Source organism: Oncorhynchus masou, chromosome 33, assembly GCF_036934945.1.
Source record: "Oncorhynchus masou masou isolate Uvic2021 chromosome 33, UVic_Omas_1.1, whole genome shotgun sequence".
NCBI classification, from domain to species: Eukaryota; Metazoa; Chordata; class Actinopteri; order Salmoniformes; family Salmonidae; genus Oncorhynchus; species Oncorhynchus masou.
In genome coordinates, this window is record NC_088244.1 from 5543709 (window position 1) to 5567107 (window position 23399).

At 47.1% G+C, this 23399-nt stretch overlaps 2 protein-coding genes across 4 annotated transcripts in view; one reads left to right on the forward strand and one right to left on the reverse strand.

Moving 5' to 3' along the window:
• The window catches only part of LOC135527718 (uncharacterized), a 32734-nt gene that overhangs the window by 5108 nt on the left and 4227 nt on the right, over positions 1–23399 (reverse strand). For 2 of the 3 annotated variants that reach the window (XM_064956235.1, XM_064956236.1), the window contains 8 exons: positions 20511–20596; positions 19966–20328; positions 18046–19054; positions 17900–17957; positions 17730–17757; positions 16054–16083; positions 15822–15917; positions 9790–9861 (listed from right to left, as the gene is read on the reverse strand). In XM_064956235.1, the coding sequence (XP_064812307.1) occupies positions 9790–9861; positions 15822–15917; positions 16054–16083; positions 17730–17757; positions 17900–17957; positions 18046–19054; positions 19966–20328; positions 20511–20543 (1689 nt within the window). In that variant the 5' untranslated portion in view covers positions 20544–20596. The remainder of the gene's footprint in view (positions 1–9789; positions 9862–15821; positions 15918–16053; positions 16084–17729; positions 17758–17899; positions 17958–18045; positions 19055–19965; positions 20329–20510; positions 20597–23399) is intronic. The other variant, XM_064956237.1, reaches the window with a different exon arrangement.
• LOC135527633 (uncharacterized) lies at positions 20732–21891 on the forward strand. The gene is made up of 2 exons (XM_064956121.1): positions 20732–21201; positions 21366–21891. Exons 1-2 carry the CDS (start codon positions 20732–20734, stop codon positions 21889–21891), a joined length of 996 nt encoding a protein of 331 aa, XP_064812193.1.

The following is a 23399-nucleotide window of genomic DNA, read 5'->3' on the forward strand; positions in this document are numbered from 1 at the left end:
ACATATGCTTCATACACACACATACACATGGATTTTGTGTTGTAGAGCAGGGTCCTGTTGTGAAATCTGTTGTGAAATGTATTGCAACGCCCTCATTTGGCTGGACCACAGGAAGAGTAGCTGCTGCCTTGACAGGAACTAATGGGGATCCATAATAAACCCCAGGAAGAGTAGCTGCTGCCTTGACAGGAACTAAATGGGGATCCATAATAAACCCCAGGAAGAGTAGCTGCTGCCTTGACAGGAACTAAATGGGGATCCATAATAAACCCCAGGAAGAGTAGCTGCTGCCTTGACAGGAACTAAATGGGGATCCATAATAAACCCCAGGAAGAGTAGCTGCTGCCTTGACAGGAACTAATCGGGATCCATAATAAACCCCAGGAAGAGTAGCTGCTGCCTTGACAGGAACTAATCGGGATCCATAATAAACCCCAGGAAGAGTAGCTGCTGCCTTGGCAGGAACTAAATGGGGATCCATAATAAACCCCAGGAAGAGTAGCTGCTGCCTTGACAGGAACTAATCGGGATCCATAATAAACCCCAGGAAGAGTAGCTGCTGCCTTGACAGGAACTAATCGGGATCCATAATAAACCCCAGGAAGAGTAGCTGCTGCCTTGACAGGAACTAATCGGGATCCATAATAAACCCCAGGAAGAGTAGCTGCTGCCTTGGCAGGAACTAAATGGGGATCCATAATAAACCCCAGGAAGAGTAGCTGCTGCCTTGACAGGAACTAATGGGGATCCATAATAAACCCCAGGAAGAGTAGCTGCTGCCTTGACAGGAACTAATGGGGATCCATAATAAACCCCAGGAAGAGTAGCTGCTGCCTTGACAGGAACTAAATGGGGATCCATAATAAACCCCAGGAAGAGTAGCTGCTGCCTTGACAGGAACTAATCGGGATCCATAATAAACCCCAGGAAGAGTAGCTGCTGCCTTGACAGGAACTAAATGGGGATCCATAATAAACCCCAGGAAGAGGAGCTGCTGCCTTGGCAGGAACTAAATGGGGATCCATAATAAACCCCAGGAAGTGTAGCTGCTGCCTTGGCAGGAACTAAATGGGGATCCATAATAAACCCCAGGAAGAGGAGCTGCTGCCTTGGCAGGAACTAAATGGGGATCCATAATAAACCCCAGGAAGAGTAGCTGCTGCCTTGACAGGAACTAAATGGGGATCCATAATAAACCCCAGGAAGAGTAGCTGCTGCCTTGGCAGGAACTAAATGGGGATCCATAATAAACCCCAGGAAGAGTAGCTGCTGCCTTGGCAGGAACTAAATGGGGATCCATAATAAACCCCAGGAAGAGTAGCTGCTGCCTTGGCAGGAACTAAATGGGGATCCATAATAAACCCCAGGAAGAGTAGCTGCTGCCTTGACAGGAACTAATCGGGATCCATAATAAACCCCAGGAAGAGTAGCTGCTGCCTTGGCAGGAACTAAATGGGGATCCATAATAAACCACAGGAAGAGTAGCTGCTGCCTTGGCAGGAACTAAATGGGGATCCATAATAAACCCCAGGAAGAGGAGCTGCTGCCTTGACAGGAACTAATCGGGATCCATAATAAACCCCAGGAAGAGTAGCTGCTGCCTTGGCAGGAACTAAATGGGGATCCATAATAAACCCCAGGAAGAGTAGCTGCTGCCTTGACAGGAACTAATGGGGATCCATAATAAACCCCAGGAAGAGTAGCTGCTGCCTTGACAGGAACTAATGGGGATCCATAATAAACCCCAGGAAGAGTAGCTGCTGCCTTGACAGGAACTAAATGGGGATCCATAATAAACCCCAGGAAGAGTAGCTGCTGCCTTGACAGGAACTAAATGGGGATCCATAATAAACCCCAGGAAGAGTAGCTGCTGCCTTGACAGGAACTAATCGGGATCCATAATAAACCCCAGGAAGAGTAGCTGCTGCCTTGACAGGAACTAAATGGGGATCCATAATAAACCCCAGGAAGAGGAGCTGCTGCCTTGGCAGGAACTAAATGGGGATCCATAATAAACCCCAGGAAGAATAGCTGCTGCCTTGACAGGAACTAAATGGGGATCCATAATAAACCCCAGGAAGAGTAGCTGCTGCCTTGGCAGGAACTAAATGGGGATCCATAATAAACCCCAGGAAGAGTAGCTGCTGCCTTGGCAGGAACTAAATGGGGATCCATAATAAACCCCAGGAAGAGTAGCTGCTGCCTTGGCAGGAACTAAATGGGGATCCATAATAAACCCCAGGAAGAGTAGCTGCTGCCTTGACAGGAACTAATCGGGATCCATAATAAACCACAGGAAGAGTAGCTGCTGCCTTGACAGGAACTAATGGGGATCCATAATAAACCCCAGGAAGAGTAGCTGCTGCCTTGACAGGAACTAATGGGGATCCATAATAAACCCCAGGAAGAGTAGCTGCTGCCTTGACAGGAACTAATGGGGATCCATAATAAACCCCAGGAAGAGTAGCTGCTGCCTTGACAGGAACTAATGGGGATCCATAATAAACCCCAGGAAGAGTAGCTGCTGCCTTGACAGGAACTAAATGGGGATCCATAATAAACCCCAGGAAGAGTAGCTGCTGCCTTGACAGGAACTAAATGGGGATCCATAATAAACCCCAGGAAGAGTAGCTGCTGCCTTGACAGGAACTAATCGGGATCCATAATAAACCCCAGGAAGAGTAGCTGCTGCCTTGACAGGAACTAATCGGGATCCATAATAAACCCCAGGAAGAGTAGCTGCTGCCTTGGCAGGAACTAAATGGGGATCCATAATAAACCCCAGGAAGAGTAGCTGCTGCCTTGGCAGGAACTAAATGGGGATCCATAATAAACCCCAGGAAGAGTAGCTGCTGCCTTGACAGGAACTAATCGGGATCCATAATAAACCCCAGGAAGAGTAGCTGCTGCCTTGGCAGGAACTAAATGGGGATCCATAATAAACCCCAGGAAGAGTAGCTGCTGCCTTGGCAGGAACTAAATGGGGATCCATAATAAACCCCAGGAAGAGGAGCTGCTGCCTTGACAGGAACTAATCGGGATCCATAATAAACCCCAGGAAGAGTAGCTGCTGCCTTGGCAGGAACTAAATGGGGATCCATAATAAACCCCAGGAAGAGTAGCTGCTGCCTTGACAGGAACTAATGGGGATCCATAATAAACCCCAGGAAGAGTAGCTGCTGCCTTGACAGGAACTAATGGGGATCCATAATAAACCCCAGGAAGAGTAGCTGCTGCCTTGACAGGAACAAAATGGGGATCCATAATAAACCCCAGGAAGAGTAGCTGCTGCCTTGACAGGAACTAAATGGGGATCCATAATAAACCCCAGGAAGAGTAGCTGCTGCCTTGACAGGAACTAATCGGGATCCATAATAAACCCCAGGAAGAGTAGCTGCTGCCTTGACAGGAACTAAATGGGGATCCATAATAAACCCCAGGAAGAGGAGCTGCTGCCTTGGCAGGAACTAAATGGGGATCCATAATAAACCCCAGGAAGTGTAGCTGCTGCCTTGGCAGGAACTAAATGGGGATCCATAATAAACCCCAGGAAGAGGAGCTGCTGCCTTGGCAGGAACTAAATGGGGATCCATAATAAACCCCAGGAAGAGTAGCTGCTGCCTTGACAGGAACTAAATGGGGATCCATAATAAACCCCAGGAAGAGTAGCTGCTGCCTTGGCAGGAACTAAATGGGGATCCATAATAAACCCCAGGAAGAGTAGCTGCTGCCTTGGCAGGAACTAAATGGGGATCCATAATAAACCCCAGGAAGAGTAGCTGCTGCCTTGGCAGGAACTAAATGGGGATCCATAATAAACCCCAGGAAGAGTAGCTGCTGCCTTGACAGGAACTAATCGGGATCCATAATAAACCCCAGGAAGAGTAGCTGCTGCCTTGGCAGGAACTAAATGGGGATCCATAATAAACCCCAGGAAGAGGAGCTGCTGCCTTGGCAGGAACTAAATGGGGATCCATAATAAACCCCAGGAAGAGGAGCTGCTGCCTTGACAGGAACTAATCGGGATCCATAATAAACCCCAGGAAGAGTAGCTGCTGCCTTGACAGGAACTAATCGGGATCCATAATAAACCCCAGGAAGAGTAGCTGCTGCCTTGACAGGAACTAATGGGGATCCATAATAAACCCCAGGAAGAGTAGCTGCTGCCTTGGCAGGAACTAAATGGGGATCCATAATAAACCCCAGGAAGAGTAGCTGCTGCCTTGACAGGAACTAAATGGGGATCCATAATAAACCCCAGGAAGAGTAGCTGCTGCCTTGGCAGGAACTAAATGGGGATCCATAATAAACCCCAGGAAGAGTAGCTGCTGCCTTGGCAGGAACTAAATGGGGATCCATAATAAACCCCAGGAAGAGTAGCTGCTGCCTTGGCAGGAACTAAATGGGGATCCATAATAAACCCCAGGAAGAGTAGCTGCTGCCTTGACAGGAACTAATCGGGATCCATAATAAACCCCAGGAAGAGTAGCTGCTGCCTTGGCAGGAACTAAATGGGGATCCATAATAAACCCCAGGAAGAGGAGCTGCTGCCTTGACAGGAACTAATCGGGATCCATAATAAACCCCAGGAAGAGTAGCTGCTGCCTTGGCAGGAACTAAATGGGGATCCATAATAAACCCCAGGAAGAGTAGCTGCTGCCTTGACAGGAACTAATGGGGATCCATAATAAACCCCAGGAAGAGTAGCTGCTGCCTTGACAGGAACTAATGGGGATCCATAATAAACCCCAGGAAGAGTAGCTGCTGCCTTGACAGGAACTAAATGGGGATCCATAATAAACCCCAGGAAGAGTAGCTGCTGCCTTGACAGGAACTAAATGGGGATCCATAATAAACCCCAGGAAGAGTATCTGCTGCCTTGACAGGAACTAATCGGGATCCATAATAAACCCCAGGAAGAGTAGCTGCTGCCTTGACAGGAACTAAATGGGGATCCATAATAAACCCCAGGAAGAGGAGCTGCTGCCTTGGCAGGAACTAAATGGGGATCCATAATAAACCCCAGGAAGTGTAGCTGCTGCCTTGGCAGGAACTAAATGGGGATCCATAATAAACCCCAGGAAGAGGAGCTGCTGCCTTGGCAGGAACTAAATGGGGATCCATAATAAACCCCAGGAAGAGTAGCTGCTGCCTTGACAGGAACTAAATGGGGATCCATAATAAACCCCAGGAAGAGTAGCTGCTGCCTTGGCAGGAACTAAATGGGGATCCATAATAAACCCCAGGAAGAGTAGCTGCTGCCTTGGCAGGAACTAAATGGGGATCCATAATAAACCCCAGGAAGAGTAGCTGCTGCCTTGGCAGGAACTAAATGGGGATCCATAATAAACCCCAGGAAGAGTAGCTGCTGCCTTGACAGGAACTAATCGGGATCCATAATAAACCCCAGGAAGAGTAGCTGCTGCCTTGGCAGGAACTAAATGGGGATCCATAATAAACCCCAGGAAGAGGAGCTGCTGCCTTGGCAGGAACTAAATGGGGATCCATAATAAACCCCAGGAAGAGGAGCTGCTGCCTTGACAGGAACTAATCGGGATCCATAATAAACCCCAGGAAGAGTAGCTGCTGCCTTGACAGGAACTAATCGGGATCCATAATAAACCCCAGGAAGAGTAGCTGCTGCCTTGACAGGAACTAATGGGGATCCATAATAAACCCCAGGAAGAGTAGCTGCTGCCTTGGCAGGAACTAAATGGGGATCCATAATAAACCCCAGGAAGAGTAGCTGCTGCCTTGTCAGGAACTAAATGGGGATCCATAATAAACCCCAGGATGAGGAGCTGCTGCCTTGACAGGAACTAATCGGGATCCATAATAAACCCCAGGAAGAGTAGCTGCTGCCTTGACAGGAACTAATGGGGATCCATAATAAACCCCAGGAAGAGTAGCTGCTGCCTTGACAGGAACTAATGGGGATCCATAATAAACCCCAGGAAGAGTAGCTGCTGCCTTGACAGGAACTAATGGGGATCCATAATAAACCCCAGGAAGAGTAGCTGCTGCCTTGACAGGAACTAATGGGGATCCATAATAAACCCCAGGAAGAGTAGCTGCTGCCTTGACAGGAACTAAATGGGGATCCATAATAAACCCCAGGAAGAGTAGCTGCTGCCTTGACAGGAACTAAATGGGGATCCATAATAAACCCCAGGAAGAGTAGCTGCTGCCTTGACAGGAACTAATCGGGATCCATAATAAACCCCAGGAAGAGTAGCTGCTGCCTTGGCAGGAACTAAATGGGGATCCATAATAAACCCCAGGAAGAGTAGCTGCTGCCTTGACAGGAACTAAATGGGGATCCATAATAAACCCCAGGAAGAGTAGCTGCTGCCTTGGCAGGAACTAAATGGGGATCCATAATAAACCCCAGGAAGAGTAGCTGCTGCCTTGGCAGGAACTAAATGGGGATCCATAATAAACCCCAGGAAGAGTAGCTGCTGCCTTGGCAGGAACTAAATGGGGATCCATAATAAACCCCAGGAAGAGTAGCTGCTGCCTTGACAGGAACTAATCGGGATCCATAATAAACCCCAGGAAGAGTAGCTGCTGCCTTGGCAGGAACTAAATGGGGATCCATAATAAACCCCAGGAAGAGTAGCTGCTGCCTTGGCAGGAACTAAATGGGGATCCATAATAAACCCCAGGAAGAGGAGCTGCTGCCTTGACAGGAACTAATCGGGATCCATAATAAACCCCAGGAAGAGTAGCTGCTGCCTTGGCAGGAACTAAATGGGGATCCATAATAAACCCCAGGAAGAGTAGCTGCTGCCTTGACAGGAACTAATGGGGATCCATAATAAACCCCAGGAAGAGTAGCTGCTGCCTTGACAGGAACTAATGGGGATCCATAATAAACCCCAGGAAGAGTAGCTGCTGCCTTGACAGGAACTAAATGGGGATCCATAATAAACCCCAGGAAGAGTAGCTGCTGCCTTGACAGGAACTAAATGGGGATCCATAATAAACCCCAGGAAGAGTAGCTGCTGCCTTGACAGGAACTAATCGGGATCCATAATAAACCCCAGGAAGAGTAGCTGCTGCCTTGACAGGAACTAAATGGGGATCCATAATAAACCCCAGGAAGAGGAGCTGCTGCCTTGGCAGGAACTAAATGGGGATCCATAATAAACCCCAGGAAGTGTAGCTGCTGCCTTGGCAGGAACTAAATGGGGATCCATAATAAACCCCAGGAAGAGGAGCTGCTGCCTTGGCAGGAACTAAATGGGGATCCATAATAAACCCCAGGAAGAGTAGCTGCTGCCTTGACAGGAACTAAATGGGGATCCATAATAAACCCCAGGAAGAGTAGCTGCTGCCTTGGCAGGAACTAAATGGGGATCCATAATAAACCCCAGGAAGAGTAGCTGCTGCCTTGGCAGGAACTAAATGGGGATCCATAATAAACCCCAGGAAGAGTAGCTGCTGCCTTGGCAGGAACTAAATGGGGATCCATAATAAACCCCAGGAAGAGTAGCTGCTGCCTTGACAGGAACTAATCGGGATCCATAATAAACCCCAGGAAGAGTAGCTGCTGCCTTGGCAGGAACTAAATGGGGATCCATAATAAACCCCAGGAAGAGGAGCTGCTGCCTTGGCAGGAACTAAATGGGGATCCATAATAAACCCCAGGAAGAGGAGCTGCTGCCTTGACAGGAACTAATCGGGATCCATAATAAACCCCAGGAAGAGTAGCTGCTGCCTTGACAGGAACTAATCGGGATCCATAATAAACCCCAGGAAGAGTAGCTGCTGCCTTGACAGGAACTAATGGGGATCCATAATAAACCCCAGGAAGAGTAGCTGCTGCCTTGGCAGGAACTAAATGGGGATCCATAATAAACCCCAGGAAGAGTAGCTGCTGCCTTGACAGGAACTAAATGGGGATCCATAATAAACCCCAGGAAGAGTAGCTGCTGCCTTGGCATGAACTAAATGGGGATCCATAATAAACCCCAGGAAGAGTAGCTGCTGCCTTGGCAGGAACTAAATGGGGATCCATAATAAACCCCAGGAAGAGTAGCTGCTGCCTTGGCAGGAACTAAATGGGGATCCATAATAAACCCCAGGAAGAGTAGCTGCTGCCTTGACAGGAACTAATCGGGATCCATAATAAACCCCAGGAAGAGTAGCTGCTGCCTTGACAGGAACTAATGGGGATCCATAATAAACCCCAGGAAGAGTAGCTGCTGCCTTGACAGGAACTAAATGGGGATCCATAATAAACCCCAGGAAGAGTAGCTGCTGCCTTGACAGGAACTAAATGGGGATCCATAATAAACCCCAGGAAGAGTAGCTGCTGCCTTGACAGGAACTATTCGGGATCCATAATAAACCCCAGGAAGAGTAGCTGCTGCCTTGACAGGAACTAAATGGGGATCCATAATAAACTCCAGGAAGAGGAGCTGCTGCCTTGGCAGGAACTAAATGGGGATCCATAATAAACCCCAGGAAGTGTAGCTGCTGCCTTGGCAGGAACTAAATGGGGATCCATAATAAACCCCAGGAAGAGGAGCTGCTGCCTTGGCAGGAACTAAATGGGGATCCATAATAAACCCCAGGAAGAGTAGCTGCTGCCTTGACAGGAACTAAATGGGGATCCATAATAAACCCCAGGAAGAGTAGCTGCTGCCTTGACAGGAACTAATCGGGATCCATAATAAACCCCAGGAAGAGTAGCTGCTGCCTTGGCAGGAACTAAATGGGGATCCATAATAAACCCCAGGAAGAGGAGCTGCTGCCTTGGCAGGAACTAAATGGGGATCCATAATAAACCCCAGGAAGAGGAGCTGCTGCCTTGACAGGAACTAATCGGGATCCATAATAAACCCCAGGAAGAGTAGCTGCTGCCTTGACAGGAACTAATCGGGATCCATAATAAACCCCAGGAAGAGTAGCTGCTGCCTTGACAGGAACTAATGGGGATCCATAATAAACCCCAGGAAGAGTAGCTGCTGCCTTGGCAGGAACTAATGGGGATCCATAATAAACCCCAGGAAGAGTAGCTGCTGCCTTGGCAGGAACTAAATGGGGATCCATAATAAACCCCAGGAAGAGGAGCTGCTGCCTTGACAGGAACTAATCGGGATCCATAATAAACCCCAGGAAGAGTAGCTGCTGCCTTGACAGGAACTAATGGGGATCCATAATAAACCCCAGGAAGAGTAGCTGCTGCCTTGACAGGAACTAATGGGGATCCATAATAAACCCCAGGAAGAGTAGCTGCTGCCTTGGCAGGAACTAATGGGGATCCATAATAAACCCCAGGAAGAGTAGCTGCTGCCTTGGCAGGAACTAATGGGGATCCATAATAAACCCCAGGAAGAGTAGCTGCTGCCTTGGCAGGAACTAATGGGGATCCATAATAAACCCCAGGAAGAGTAGCTGCTGCCTTGGCAGGAACTAAATGGGGATCCATAATAATAATCCTTAATAACAAATACATGAGCTTAAGGGGTTATAAACCAAAAACCACATGGCAACACCACTCTCTATGGACAGTATCATCAGATTAGTATGAGAGGCTTGTTGGTTCTGAACCGAGATATTGCCTGAATGGTTGTTTTGACCAAAGGGCAGCATACAACTCTTATAAAGCCTACAAATGAGATTTAACGGGATGCCAAACACTTACTTTTCAAACTCATGTGCAAACATTAGAAGCATCTGACAACAAAATAGGACAAACTAGAAGATATTTTTTTAAATCTTCGCCGAGAAGGAGCACATCCTCAGTCAACAGCTGCAGATACAGCAGGGTTCTATTCTTACCTGCAGACAGACTTGCAGCTGTGTTTCTAATGCTCTGATCTTGTGCTTTAGGAGGTCTTCGTTGCAGCTTGTCTGTGGGAGTGGAGAGGAAACGTCTGTAGCCTAAAGTTTTTACACTACTGAAATCTGCTGAGCAAAGACTAACGGCTGGTTGACACCACAACGAGTCTCCTTGCTTGTCACCGCGTTCTGTCCCGCATGCACCAATTAAAGGCAGATATAGTCTGTTGTGAACAGAACCAATAAGAACACACCCTTCCTTTGTGAGAGCTACAGCAATCGCTCTTCCTAGATACTGATGTTCTCTGATATCACTCTGTGAGCAAGGTACAGACGAGAGCAGAAGGAAGCTAGCCCTTAACCACAGACTCATCCTGCCTGCTGTACTGTAGTCAGAAACAGACAAACACCACAGACTCATCCTGCCTGCTGTACTGTAGTCAGAAACAGACAAACACTACAGACTCATCCTGCTGCTGTATCGTAGTTAGAAACAGACAAACACTACAGACTCATCCTGCTGCTGTATCGTAGTTAGAAACAGACAAACACTACAGACTCATCCTGCTGCTGTATCGTAGTTAGAAACAGAGAAACACTACAGACTCATCATGTCTGCTGTACTGTAGTCAGAAACAGACAAACACTACAGACTCATCCTGCTGCTGTACTGTAGTCAGAAACAGACAAACACTACAGACTCATCCTGCTGCTGTATCGTAGTTAGAAACAGACAAACACTATAGACTCATCCTGCCTGCTGTACTGTAGTCAGAAACAGACAAACACTACAGACTCATCCTGCTGCTGTATCGTAGTTAGAAACAGACAAACACTATAGACTCATCCTGCCTGCTGTACTGTAGTCAGAAACAGACAAACACTACAGACTCATCCTGCCTGCTGTACTGTAGTCAGAAACAGACAAACACTACAGACTCATCCTGCCTGCTGTACTGTAGTCAGAAACAGACAAACACTACAGACTCATCCTGCCTGCTGTACTGTAGTCAGAAACAGACAAACACTACAGACTCATCCTGCTGCTGTACTGTAGTCAGAAACAGACAAACACCACAGACTCATCCTGCCTGCTGTACTGTAGTCAGAAACAGACAAACACCACAGACTCATCCTGCCTGCTATACTGTAGTCAGAAACAGACAAACACTACAGACTCATCCTGCTGCTGTATCGTAGTTAGAAACAGACAAACACCACAGACTCATCCTGCCTGCTGTACTGTAGTCAGAAACAGACAAACACTACAGACTCATCCTGCTGCTGTATCGTAGTTAGAAACAGAGAAACACTACAGACTCATCATGTCTGCTGTACTGTAGTCAGAAACAGACAAACACTACAGACTCATCCTGCTGCTGTATCGTAGTCAGAAACAGACAAACACTACAGACTCATCCTGCTGCTGTATCGTAGTTAGAAACAGACAAACACTACAGACTCATCCTGCTGCTGTACTGTAGTCAGAAACAGACAAACACTACAGACTCATCCTGCTGCTGTATCGTAGTCAGAAACAGACAAACACTATAGACTCATCCTGCTGCTGTATCGTAGTTAGAAACAGAGAAACACTACAGACTCATCCTGCTGCTGTACTGTAGTCAGAAACAGACAAACACTACAGACTCATCCTGCTGCTGTACTGTAGTCAGAAACAGACAAACACTACAGACTCATCCTGCTGCTGTATCGTAGTTAGAAACAGACAAACACTACAGACTCATCCTGCTGCTGTATCGTAGTTAGAAACAGAGAAACACTACAGACTCATCCTGCTGCTGTATCGTAGTTAGAAACAGACAAACACTACAGACTCATCCTGCTGCTGTACTGTAGTCAGAAACAGACAAACACTATAGACTCATCCTGCTGCTGTATCGTAGTTAGAAACAGAGAAACACTACAGACTCATCCTGCCTGCTGTACTGTAGTCAGAAACAGACAAACACTACAGACTCATCCTGCTGCTGTATCGTAGTTAGAAACAGAGAAACACTACAGACTCATCCTGCCTGCTGTACTGTAGTCAGAAACAGACAAACACTACAGACTCATCCTGCTGCTGTATCGTAGTTAGAAACAGAGAAACACTACAGACTCATCATGTCTGCTGTATCGTAGTCAGAAACAGAGAAACACTACAGACTCATCCTGCTGCTGTATCGTAGTTAGAAACAGACAAACACTACAGACTCATCATGTCTGCTGTATCGTAGTCAGAAACAGAGAAACACTACAGACTCATCCTGCTGCTGTATCGTAGTTAGAAACAGAGAAACACTACAGACTCATCATGTCTGCTGTACTGTAGTCAGAAACAGACAAACACTACAGACTCATCCTGCCTGCTGTACTGTAGTCAGAAACAGACAAACACTACAGACTCATCCTGCTGCTGTATCGTAGTTAGAAACAGAGAAACACTACAGACTCATCATGTCTGCTGTATCGTAGTCAGAAACAGACAAACACTACAGACTCATCCTGCTGCTGTATCGTAGTTAGAAACAGAGAAACACTACAGACTCATCATGTCTGCTGTATCGTAGTTAGAAACAGACAAACACTACAGACTCATCATGTCTGCTGTATCGTAGTTAGAAACAGAGAAACACTACAGACTCATCCTGCTGCTGTATCGTAGTTAGAAACAGAGAAACACTACAGACTCATCATGTCTGCTGTATCGTAGTCAGAAACAGACAAACACTACAGACTCATCATGTCTGCTGTATCGTAGTCAGAAACAGACAAACACTACAGACTCATCCTGCTGCTGTATCGTAGTCAGAAACAGACAAACACTACAGACTCATCCTGCCTGCTGTACTGTAGTCAAAAACAGACAAACACCACAGACTCATCCTGCCTGCTGTACTGTAGTCAGAAACAGACAAACACTACAGACTCATCCTGCTGCTGTATCGTAGTTAGAAACAGAGAAACACCACAGACTCATCCTGCCTGCTGTACTGTAGTCAGAAACAGACAAACACTACAGACTCATCCTGCTGCTGTATCGTAGTTAGAAACAGAGAAACACTACAAACTCATCCTGCTGCTGTATCGTAGTTAGAAACAGAGAAACACTACAGACTCATCATGTCTGCTGTATCGTAGTCAGAAACAGAGAAACACTACAGACTCATCATGTCTGCTGTATCGTAGTTAGAAACAGAGAAACACTACAGACTCATCATGTCTGCTGTATCGTAGTTAGAAACAGAGAAACACTACAGACTCATCCTGCCTGCTGTACTGTAGTCAGAAACAGACAAACACTACAGACTCATCCTGCTGCTGTATCGTAGTTAGAAACAGAGAAACACTACAGACTCATCATGTCTGCTGTATCGTAGTTAGAAACAGAGAAACACTACAGACTCATCCTGCTGCTGTATCGTAGTTAGAAACAGAGAAACACTACAGACTCATCCTGCTGCTGTATCGTAGTTAGAAACAGAGAAACACTACAGACTCATCATGTCTGCTGTATCGTAGTCAGAAACAGAGAAACACTACAGACTCATCATGTCTGCTGTATCGTAGTCAGAAACAGACAAACACTACAGACTCATCCTGCTGCTGTATCGTAGTTAGAAACAGAGAAACACTACAGACTCATCATGTCTGCTGTAGCGTAGTTAGAAACAGAGAAACACTACAGACTCATCCTGCTGCTGTATCGTAGTTAGAAACAGAGAAACACTACAAACTCATCCTGCTGCTGTATCGTAGTTAGAAACAGACAAACACTACAGACTCATCCTGCTGCTGTATCGTAGTTAGAAACAGACAAACACTACAGACTCATCCTGCTGCTGTATCGTAGTTAGAAACAGAGAAACACTACAGACTCATCATGTCTGCTGTATCGTAGTCAGAAACAGACAAACACTACAGACTCATCCTGCTGCTGTATCGTAGTTAGAAACAGAGAAACACTACAGACTCATCATGTCTGCTGTATCGTAGTTAGAAACAGACAAACACTAGACTCATCATGTCTGCTGTATCGTAGTTAGAAACAGAGAAACACTACAGACTCATCATGTCTGCTGTATCGTAGTTAGAAACAGACAAACACTACAGACTCATCATGTCTGCTGTATCGTAGTCAGAAACAGACAAACACTACAGACTCATCCTGCCTGCTGTACTGTAGTCAGAAACAGACAAACACTACAGACTCATCATGTCTGCTGTACTGTAGTCAGAAACAGAGAAACACTACAGACTCATCCTGCTGCTGTATCGTAGTTAGAAACAGAGAAACACTACAGACTCATCATGTCTGCTGTACTGTAGTCAGAAACAGACAAACACTACAGACTCATCCTGCTGCTGTATCGTAGTTAGAAACAGAGAAACACTACAGACTCATCATGTCTGCTGTATCGTAGTTAGAAACAGAGAAACACTACAGACTCATCCTGCTGCTGTATCGTAGTTAGAAACAGAGAAACACTACAGACTCATCATGTCTGCTGTATCGTAGTCAGAAACAGACAAACACTACAGACTCATCATGTCTGCTGTATCGTAGTTAGAAACAGACAAACACTACAGACTCATCCTGCTGCTGTATCGTAGTTAGAAACAGAGAAACACTACAGACTCATCATGTCTGCTGTATCGTAGTCAGAAACAGACAAACACTACAGACTCATCCTGCTGCTGTATCGTAGTCAGAAACAGACAAACACTACAGACTCATCCTGCTGCTGTATCGTAGTTAGAAACAGACAAACACTACAGACTCATCATGTCTGCTGTATCGTAGTTAGAAACAGACAAACACTACAGACTCATCATGTCTGCTGTATCGTAGTCAGAAACAGACAAACACTACAGACTCATCCTGCCTGCTGTACTGTAGTCAGAAACAGACAAACACTACAGACTCATCATGTCTGCTGTATCGTAGTTAGAAACAGAGAAACACTACAGACTCATCATGTCTGCTGTATCGTAGTCAGAAACAGACAAACACTACAGACTCATCCTGCTGCTGTATCGTAGTTAGAAACAGAGAAACACTACAGACTCATCATGTCTGCTGTATCGTAGTTAGAAACAGACAAACACTACAGACTCATCCTGCTGCTGTATCGTAGTTAGAAACAGAGAAACACTACAGACTCATCCTGCTGCTGTATCGTAGTCAGAAACAGACAAACACTACAGACTCATCCTGCTGCTGTATCGTAGTTAGAAACAGAGAAACACTACAGACTCATCATGTCTGCTGTATCGTAGTCAGAAACAGACAAACACTACAGACTCATCCTGCTGCTGTATCGTAGTTAGAAACAGAGAAACACTACAGACTCATCATGTCTGCTGTATCGTAGTCAGAAACAGACAAACACTACAGACTCATCCTGCTGCTGTATCGTAGTCAGAAACAGACAAACACTACAGACTCATCATGTCTGCTGTATCGTAGTCAGAAACAGACAAACACTACAGACTCATCATGTCTGCTGTATCGTAGTCAGAAACAGACAAACACTACAGACTCATCCTGCCTGCTGTACTGTAGTCAGAAACAGACAAACACTACAGACTCATCATGTCTGCTGTATCGTAGTTAGAAACAGAGAAACACTACAGATACTGTACATGATTATGGCAATGAGTTTTGTTTGTATGAGGCAGACAGGTATGAGACGAGAGAGTGTGGTGTGTGAGGCAGGTATGAGGAAAGTGGGTGTGGTGTGTGAGGCAGGTATGAGGAAAGTGGGTGTGGTATGTGAGGCAGGTATGAGGAAAGTGGGTGTGGTATGTGAGGCAGGTATGAGGAAAGTGGGTGTGATGTGTGAGGCAGGTATGAGGAAAGTGGGTGTGGTGTGTGAGGCAGGTATGAGGAAAGTGGGTGTGGTGTGTGAGGCAGGTATGAGGAAACTGGGTGTGGTATGTGAGGCAGGTATGAGGAAAGTGGGTGTGGTATGTGAGGCAGGTATGAGGAAAGTGGGTGTGGTCTGTGAGGAAGGTAAGTCTCTTACAGCCCATAGGTGGTCAGAGTATCGCAGCAGGGTGGAGCCACGCTTCTGGAGAACAGCCAACTTCTTCTTCAGGCTCTCCTCTCTCCATAGAGCCTCCTGCCACGAGCAGGAGCAGAACAGATTTCATACGAAGGCAAAGATACACACTTCTATGAAGGACAATGAGCCTCACCCGTTTGACTGGGCACATTACAGGTTGGGTCACAAAAATAAATAAATAGCAAAGTTTTACCTGCAAGTAAACATCCAGCTGAATAACTTCCTGTCAAGGAAGAACAGGGGAAAGAACATTGTGTTACTGTAGTGACTGATCTGTATGGGGGGGTGTATTTAACCTAAGACTGTAGTGACTGATCTGTATGGGGGGGTGTATTTAACCTAAGACTGTAGTGACTGATCTGTATGGGGGGGGGTGTATTTAACCTAAGACTGTAGTGACTGATCTGTATGGGGGTGTGGGGGGGGGGTGTATTTAACCCAAGACTGTAGTGACTGATCTGTATGGGGGGGGGGGTGTATTTAACCTAAGACTGTAGTGACTGATCTGTATGGGGGGGGGGGGGGGTGTATTTAACCTAAGACTGTAGTGACTGATCTGTATGGGGGGGGTGTATTTAACCTAAGACTGTAGTGACTGATCTGTATGGGGGGGGGGGTGTATTTAACCTAAGACTGTAGTGACTGATCTGTATGGGGGGGGGGGTATTTAACCTAAGACTGTAGTGACTGGTCTGTATGGGGGGGGGGGTGTATTTAACCTAAGACTGTAGTGACTGGTCTGTATGGGGGGGGGGGTGTATTTAACCTAAGACTGTAGTTACTGATCTGTATGGGGGGGGGGGTGTATTTAACCTAAGACTGTAGTGACTGATCTGTATGGGGGGGGGGGGTGTATTTAACCTAAGACTGTAGTGACTGATCTGTATGGGGGGGGGTGTATTTAACCTAAGACTGTAGTGACTGGCCACCCCACATAGCCTGGTTCCTCTCTAGGTTTCTTCCTAGGTTTTGGCCTTTCTAGGGAGTTTTTCCTAGCCACCGTGCTTCTACACCTGCATTGCTTGCTGTTTGGGGTTTTAGGCTGGGTTTCTGTACAGCACTTTGAGATATCAGCTGATGTACGAAGGGCTTTATAAATACATTTGATTTGATTTTTGATTTGACTGATCTGTATGGGGGTTGTATTTAACCTAAGACTGTAGTGACTGATCTGTATGGGGGGGGGGGTGTATTTAACCTAAGACTGTAGTGACTGATCTGTATGGGGGGGGTGTATTTAACCTAAGACTGTAGTGACTGATCTGTATGGGGGGGGGTGGGGGGTGTATTTAACCTAAGACTGTAGTGACTGATCTGTATGGGGGGGGTGGGGGGTGTATTTAACCCAAGACTGTAGTGACTGATCTGTATGGGGGGGGGGGTGTATTTAACCTAAGACTGTAGTGACTGATCTGTATGGGGGGGGGGGTGTATTTAACCTAAGACTGTAGTGACTGATCTGTATGGGGGGGGGGGGTGTATTTAACCCAAGACTGTAGTGACTGATCTGTATGGGGGGGGAGTCTTTAACCTAAGACTGGAGTGACTGGTCTGTATGGGGGGGGAGTCTTTAACCTAAGACTGTAGTGACTGATCTGTATGGGGGGTGTCTTTAACCTAAGACTGTAGTGACTGATCTGTATGGGGGGGGGAGTCTTTAACCTAAGACTGTAGTGACTGATCTGTATGGGGGGGGGAGTCTTTAACCTAAGACTGTAGTGACTGATCTGTATGGGGGGGGGGAGTCTTTAACCTAAGACTGTAGTGACTGATCTGTATGGGGGGGGGGGGTCTTTAACCTAAGACTGGAGTGACTGACCTATATGGCACTGCACACAATTGTGAGCAAGGTGGATGGTGAAAACTCACAGATTCTTTGACGGTAACATAGCCAGACCTGTATATAGAACACATTTATTTTGTTACAGAGACTGCCATCAAGAAAACAACAGAATCAGAGATTTGATGTGTTTTCTATTGTGACAGTTTGTGGGTTTTATACACCATTATTTCAAGACAAATACATGATTGAGACTCACTCTGTTTGTGTGTTGGCTTCTTGCTGTGTCTTCTTACCTCCTGTACCCTCCAGGATGCCTGGTAGAGTGAAATGTCAATGTTTTCATTAAATATCACTTGGTCATAATTGTATTGTATTGGAAGTGGAATAAAAATAGAGAAGTACCCTTTTCTTTTTTCGTGGAGGCTTTTTTCCTGGGCTGGACTAGATCTCTGCTCGGGGTGGAGGTTGGGGTGGAGGTAGGGGTGGAGGTAGGGGTGGAGGTAGGGTTGGAGGTAGGGGTGGACGTAGGGGTGGAGGTAGGGGTGGAGGTAGGGGTGGACGTAGGGGTGGAGGTAGGGGTGGAGGTAGGGGTGGACGTAGGGGTGGACGTAGGGGTGGAGGTAGGGGTGGACGCAGGGGTGGACGTAGGGGTGGAGGTAGGGGTGGACGTAGGGGTGGAGGTAGGGGTGGACGTAGGGGTGGAGGTAGGGGTGGACGTAGTGGTGGGGGTGGATGGTTGTTTTGTCAAGGCTTTTTTCCTGGGCTGGACTAGTTCTCTGCTCGGGGTGGACGTCTTCAGGGTGGAGGTTGGGGTGGAGATGGGTGGTTCTCTGGTCGAGGTGCAGATGGTTGGGGTGGAGATGGGTGGTTCTCTGGTCGAGGTGCAGATGGTTGGGGTGGAGATGGGTGGTTCTCTGGTCGAGGTGCAGATGGTTGGGGTGGAGGTGGGTGGTTCTCTGGTTGAGGTGCAGATGGTTGGGGTGGAGATGGGTGGTTCTCTGGTCGAGGTGCAGATGGTTGGGGTGGAGATGGGTGGTTCTCTGGTCGAGGTGCAGATGGTTGGGGTGGAGGTGGGTGGTTCTCTGGTTGAGGTGCAGATGGTTGGGGTGGAGGTGGGTGGTTCTCTGGTCGAGGTGCAGATGGTTGGGGTGGAGGTGGGTGGTTCTCTGGTCGAGGTGCAGATGGTTGGGGTGGAGGTGGGTGGTTCTCTGGTCGAGGTGCAGATGGTTGGGGTGGAGATGGGTGGTTCTCTGGTCGAGGTGCAGATGGTTGGGGTGGAGATGTGTGGTTCTCTGGTCAAGGTGCAGGTGGTTGGGGTGGAGGTGGGTGGTTCTCTGGTCGAGGTGGTGAAGGTGGAGGAAACTGCCTCTAGTGTTCTAGTACTGCTCTTCTCGTTTTTCCATATTGAGGCCTGGTAAATACAACAATGATAACGAAGGAACTCAATAATTATGCTGTATCGTTACCTTCATAAATAAATGATGGATAGTCAGAATCAGACTATAGACGGTAGCCCTATTAACAAGATACACTTAAAATATATTGTTAAAACCAATAGGCATGTAGTAGAGTAGATTTTAAACCAATAGGCATGTAGTAGAGTAGATTTTAAACCAATAGGCATGTAGTAGAGTAGATGGCAAACCAATAGGCATGCAGTAGAATAGATTTTAAACCAATAGGCATGTAGTAGAGTAGATTTTAAACCAATAGGCATGTAGTAGAGTAGATGGCAAACCAATAGGCATGCAGTAGAATAGATTTTAAACCAATAGGCATATAGTAGAGTAGATTTTAAACCAATAGGCATGTAGTAGAGTAGATGGCAAACCAATAGGCATGCAGTAAAGTAGATGGTAAACCAATAGGCATGCAGTAAAGTAGATGGTAAACCAATAGGCATGCAGTATAGTAGATGGTAAACCAATAGGCATGCAGTAAAGTAGATGGTAAACCAATAGGCATGCAGTAAAGTATATGGTAAACCAATAGGCATGCAGTAAAGTAGATGGTAAACCAATAGGCATGCAGTAAAGTAGATGGTAAACTAATAGGCATGCAGTATAGTAGATGGTAAACCAATAGGCATGCAGTATAGTATATGGTAAACCAATAGGCATGCAGTAAAGTAGATGGTAAACCAATAGGCATGCAGTATAGTAGATGGTAAACCAATAGACATGCAGTATAGTAGATGGTAAACCAATAGGCATGCAGTATAGTAGATGGTAAACCAATAGGCATGCAGTATAGTAGATGGTAAACCAATAGGCATGCAGTATAGTAGATGGTGAGACATGAATTACATGTGTTTTCTTTTACCCATTCACTGTTGTCCAGGTCATCTGTGGACGTCTTTATTCTTCGAACCATTGTCAATGGCCTTACATTGGACATAAGCCCAGGGGACATAGGCCAATTGATGTTACACTGCAAAGACTCTGTCTTCGCTTCGTCACAGATGACACAACTGTCGTCCTTGAACTTCGCAGAGTCTTTGGCCCTTTCTGGGCTGACTGATCGTCTTATATTGAATTCCTGCTGTCTCTTCCGCCTCAGCTCCTTCTTGATCCACCGTGTGTCCAGTTCTCTGGTTGGGCTCCGACAGGAAGTAACGTTGTTGCGTCCCCGTAGTCCCTTGTGTTTCTCTGACCGCTGCTCACTCTTCTGGTCGTATTCTTTCACCTGACGCAACAGAGGGTCATATGGTCAAACAACTGGAGTAGTGGTGCTACCTTAAATAAACGAACGACGCATCAGAAGTTGAAGCACGACTCTCTCTCTCTCTCTCGTAAATTACAAGGATAAAAACATAGTGTGACCTTTCAGCCAGAGGCCTTTATTAGGCAGAGTTGTTATTCTCTCACCTTAAACCACTTGGTCAGGGTGATATCCTCCATGGTAGTGTGTCCTGTCTGGCTGTAATGATGAGGGTGTAGGCCTACTCTTACGACTGCAAAGTGAATATGTTAAAAAATAAAGTATATTGTTATTGCAATTGATATGTAGAGACACATGACAAATAAAACAGTTAAAATGGTTGTGTCAAATTTGCTAAATGAAGGCAGGAATGGAGGTAGTGGATACCATGGTGGATAACCTGGTGGATAACCTGGTGGAAAACAGGGTGGATAACAGGGTGGATAACCTGGTGGATAACGGGGTGGATAACGGGGTGGATAACAGGGTGGATAACAGGGTGGATAACCTGGTGGATAATGGGGTGGATAACAGGGTGGATAACCTGGTGGATAACAGGGTGGATAACAGGGTGGATAACAGGGTGGATAACCTGGTGGATAACCTGGTGGATAACCTGGTGGATAACAGGGTGGATAACCTGGTGGATAACAGGGTGGATAACAGGGTGGATAACAGGGTGGATAACCTGGTGGATAACCTGGTGGATAACAGGGTGGATAACAGGGTGGATAACAGGGTGGATAACCTGGTGGATAACCTGGTGGATAACGGGGTGGATAACGGGGTGGATAAAGGGGTGGATACCGGGGTGGATAACCTGGTGGATAACCTGGTGGATATCGGGGTGGATACCGGGTGGATAACGGGGTGGATACCGGGTGGATAACGGGGTGGATACCGGGTGGATAACGGGGTGGATAACGGGGTGGATAACGGGGTGGATAACCTGGTGGATAATGGGATGGATACCGGGGTGGATACCGGGTGGATAACGGGGTGGAGAACCTGGTGGATAACAGGGTGGATAACGGGGTGGATAACCTGGTGGATAACGGGGTGGATAATGGGGTGGATACCATGGTGGATAACCTGGTGGATAATGGGGTGGATAACCTGGTGGATAACGGGGTGGATAACGGGGTGGATAATCTGGTGGATAACGGGGTGGATAACAGGGTGGATAACCTGGTGGATAACGGTGTGGATAATGTGATGGATAATGGGGTGGATAACCTGGTGTATAACGGGGTGGATAACAGGGTGGATAACCTGGTGGATAACAGGGTGGATAACAGGGTGGATAACAGGGTGGATAATGTGGTGGATAATGGGGTGGATAACAAGGTGGATAACGGGGTGGATTCCGGGGTGGATAACCTGGTGGATAACTGGGTGGATAACCTGTTGGATAACGGGGTGGATACCATGGTGGATACCGGGGTGGATAACGGGGTGGATAACCTGGCGGATAACGGGGTGGATAACGGGGTGGATACCGGGGTGGATAACGGGGTGGATAACCTGGTGGATACCAGGGGTGGATAACGGGGTGGATAACCTGGTGGATACCGGGGTGGATAACGGGGTGGATAACGGGGTGGATAACTGGGTGGATAACGGGATGGATAATGGGGTGGATAACCTGGTGGATAACGGATTGGATACCGGGGTGGATACCGGGGTGGATAACCTGGTGGATAACCTGGTGGATAATGGGGTGGATACCGGGTGGATAACGGGGTGGATAACCTGGTGGATAACAGGGTGGATAACTGGGTGGATAACGGGGTGGATACCGGGGTGGATAACCTGGTGGATAACTGGGTGGATAATGGGGTGGATAACCTGGTGGATAACGGGGTGGATAACGGGGTGGATACCGGGGTGGATAACCTGGTGGATAACAGGGTGGATAACGGGGTGGATAACAGGGTGGATACCGGGGTGGATAACCTGGTGGATAACGGGGTGGATAACCTGGTGGATAACGGGGTGGATAACGGGGTGGATAACCTGGTGGATAACGGGGTGGATAACCTGGTGGATAATGTGGTGTATAACAGCTATTGTCGTTCTTTTAACGTAACGTAACGCAATCAACACTGCTAGCTAGCCAGCTAGCCCCCGAATAGCAGCACTGTAGAAACTATTACAGTACAACGGTTTGATTTGTTTGATCGTAGCTAGCTAGCTACATAGCCGTCTTTGTATCTAAGACAATTGTGTAGCCTAGAGCGATTTTCTAGGTTAGCTAGCCAGCTATTGTCGTTCTTTTAACGTAACGTAACGCAATCAACACTGCTAGCTAGCCAGCTAGCCCCTGAATAGCAGCACTGTAGAAACTATTACACTCGACGGAATGACTTGATTAGTGTGGTGTCAACATCGCAGCCACTACCAGCTAGCCTACAAAGTCAACAACGCAGCCACTGCCAGCTAGCCTACTCCAGCAGTACTGTATCATTTCAATCATTTTAGTCAATAAGATTCTTGCTACGTAAGCTTAACTTTCTGAACATTCGAGACGTGTAGTCCACTTGTCATTCCAATCTCCTTTGCATTAGCGTAGCCTCTTCTGTAGCCTGTCAACTATGTGTCTATCTATCCCTGTTCTCTCCTCTTTGCACAGACCATACAAACGCTCCACACCGCGTGGCCGCGGCCACCCTAATCTGGTGGTCCCAGTGCGCACGACCCACGTGGAGTTCCAGGTCTCCGGTAGCCTCTGGAACTGCCGATCTGCGGCCAACAAGGCAGAGTTCATCTCAGCCTATGCCTCCCTCCAGTCCCTCGACTTCTTGGCACTGACGGAAACATGGATCACCACAGATAACACTGCTACTCCTACTGCTCTCTCTTCGTCCGCCCACATGTTCTCGGAAACCCCGAGAGTTTCTGGTCAGCGGGGTGGTGGCACCGGGATCCTCATCTCTCCCAAGTGGTCATTCTCTCTCTCTCCCCTTACCCATCTGTCTATCGCCTCCTTTGAATTCCACGCTGTCACAGTTACCAGCCCTTTCAAGCTTAACATCCTTATCATTTATCGCCCTCCA

Coding starts and splice junctions, on each gene's coding strand:
- LOC135527633 (XM_064956121.1), top strand. CDS start 20,732: ATGGTGGATAACCTGGTGGATAACCTGGTGGAAAACAGGGTGGATAAC. Junction 21,202..21,365: donor GATATCGGGGTGGATACCGG/GTGGATAACGGG, acceptor GGTGGATAACAG/GGTGGATAACGGGGTGGATA.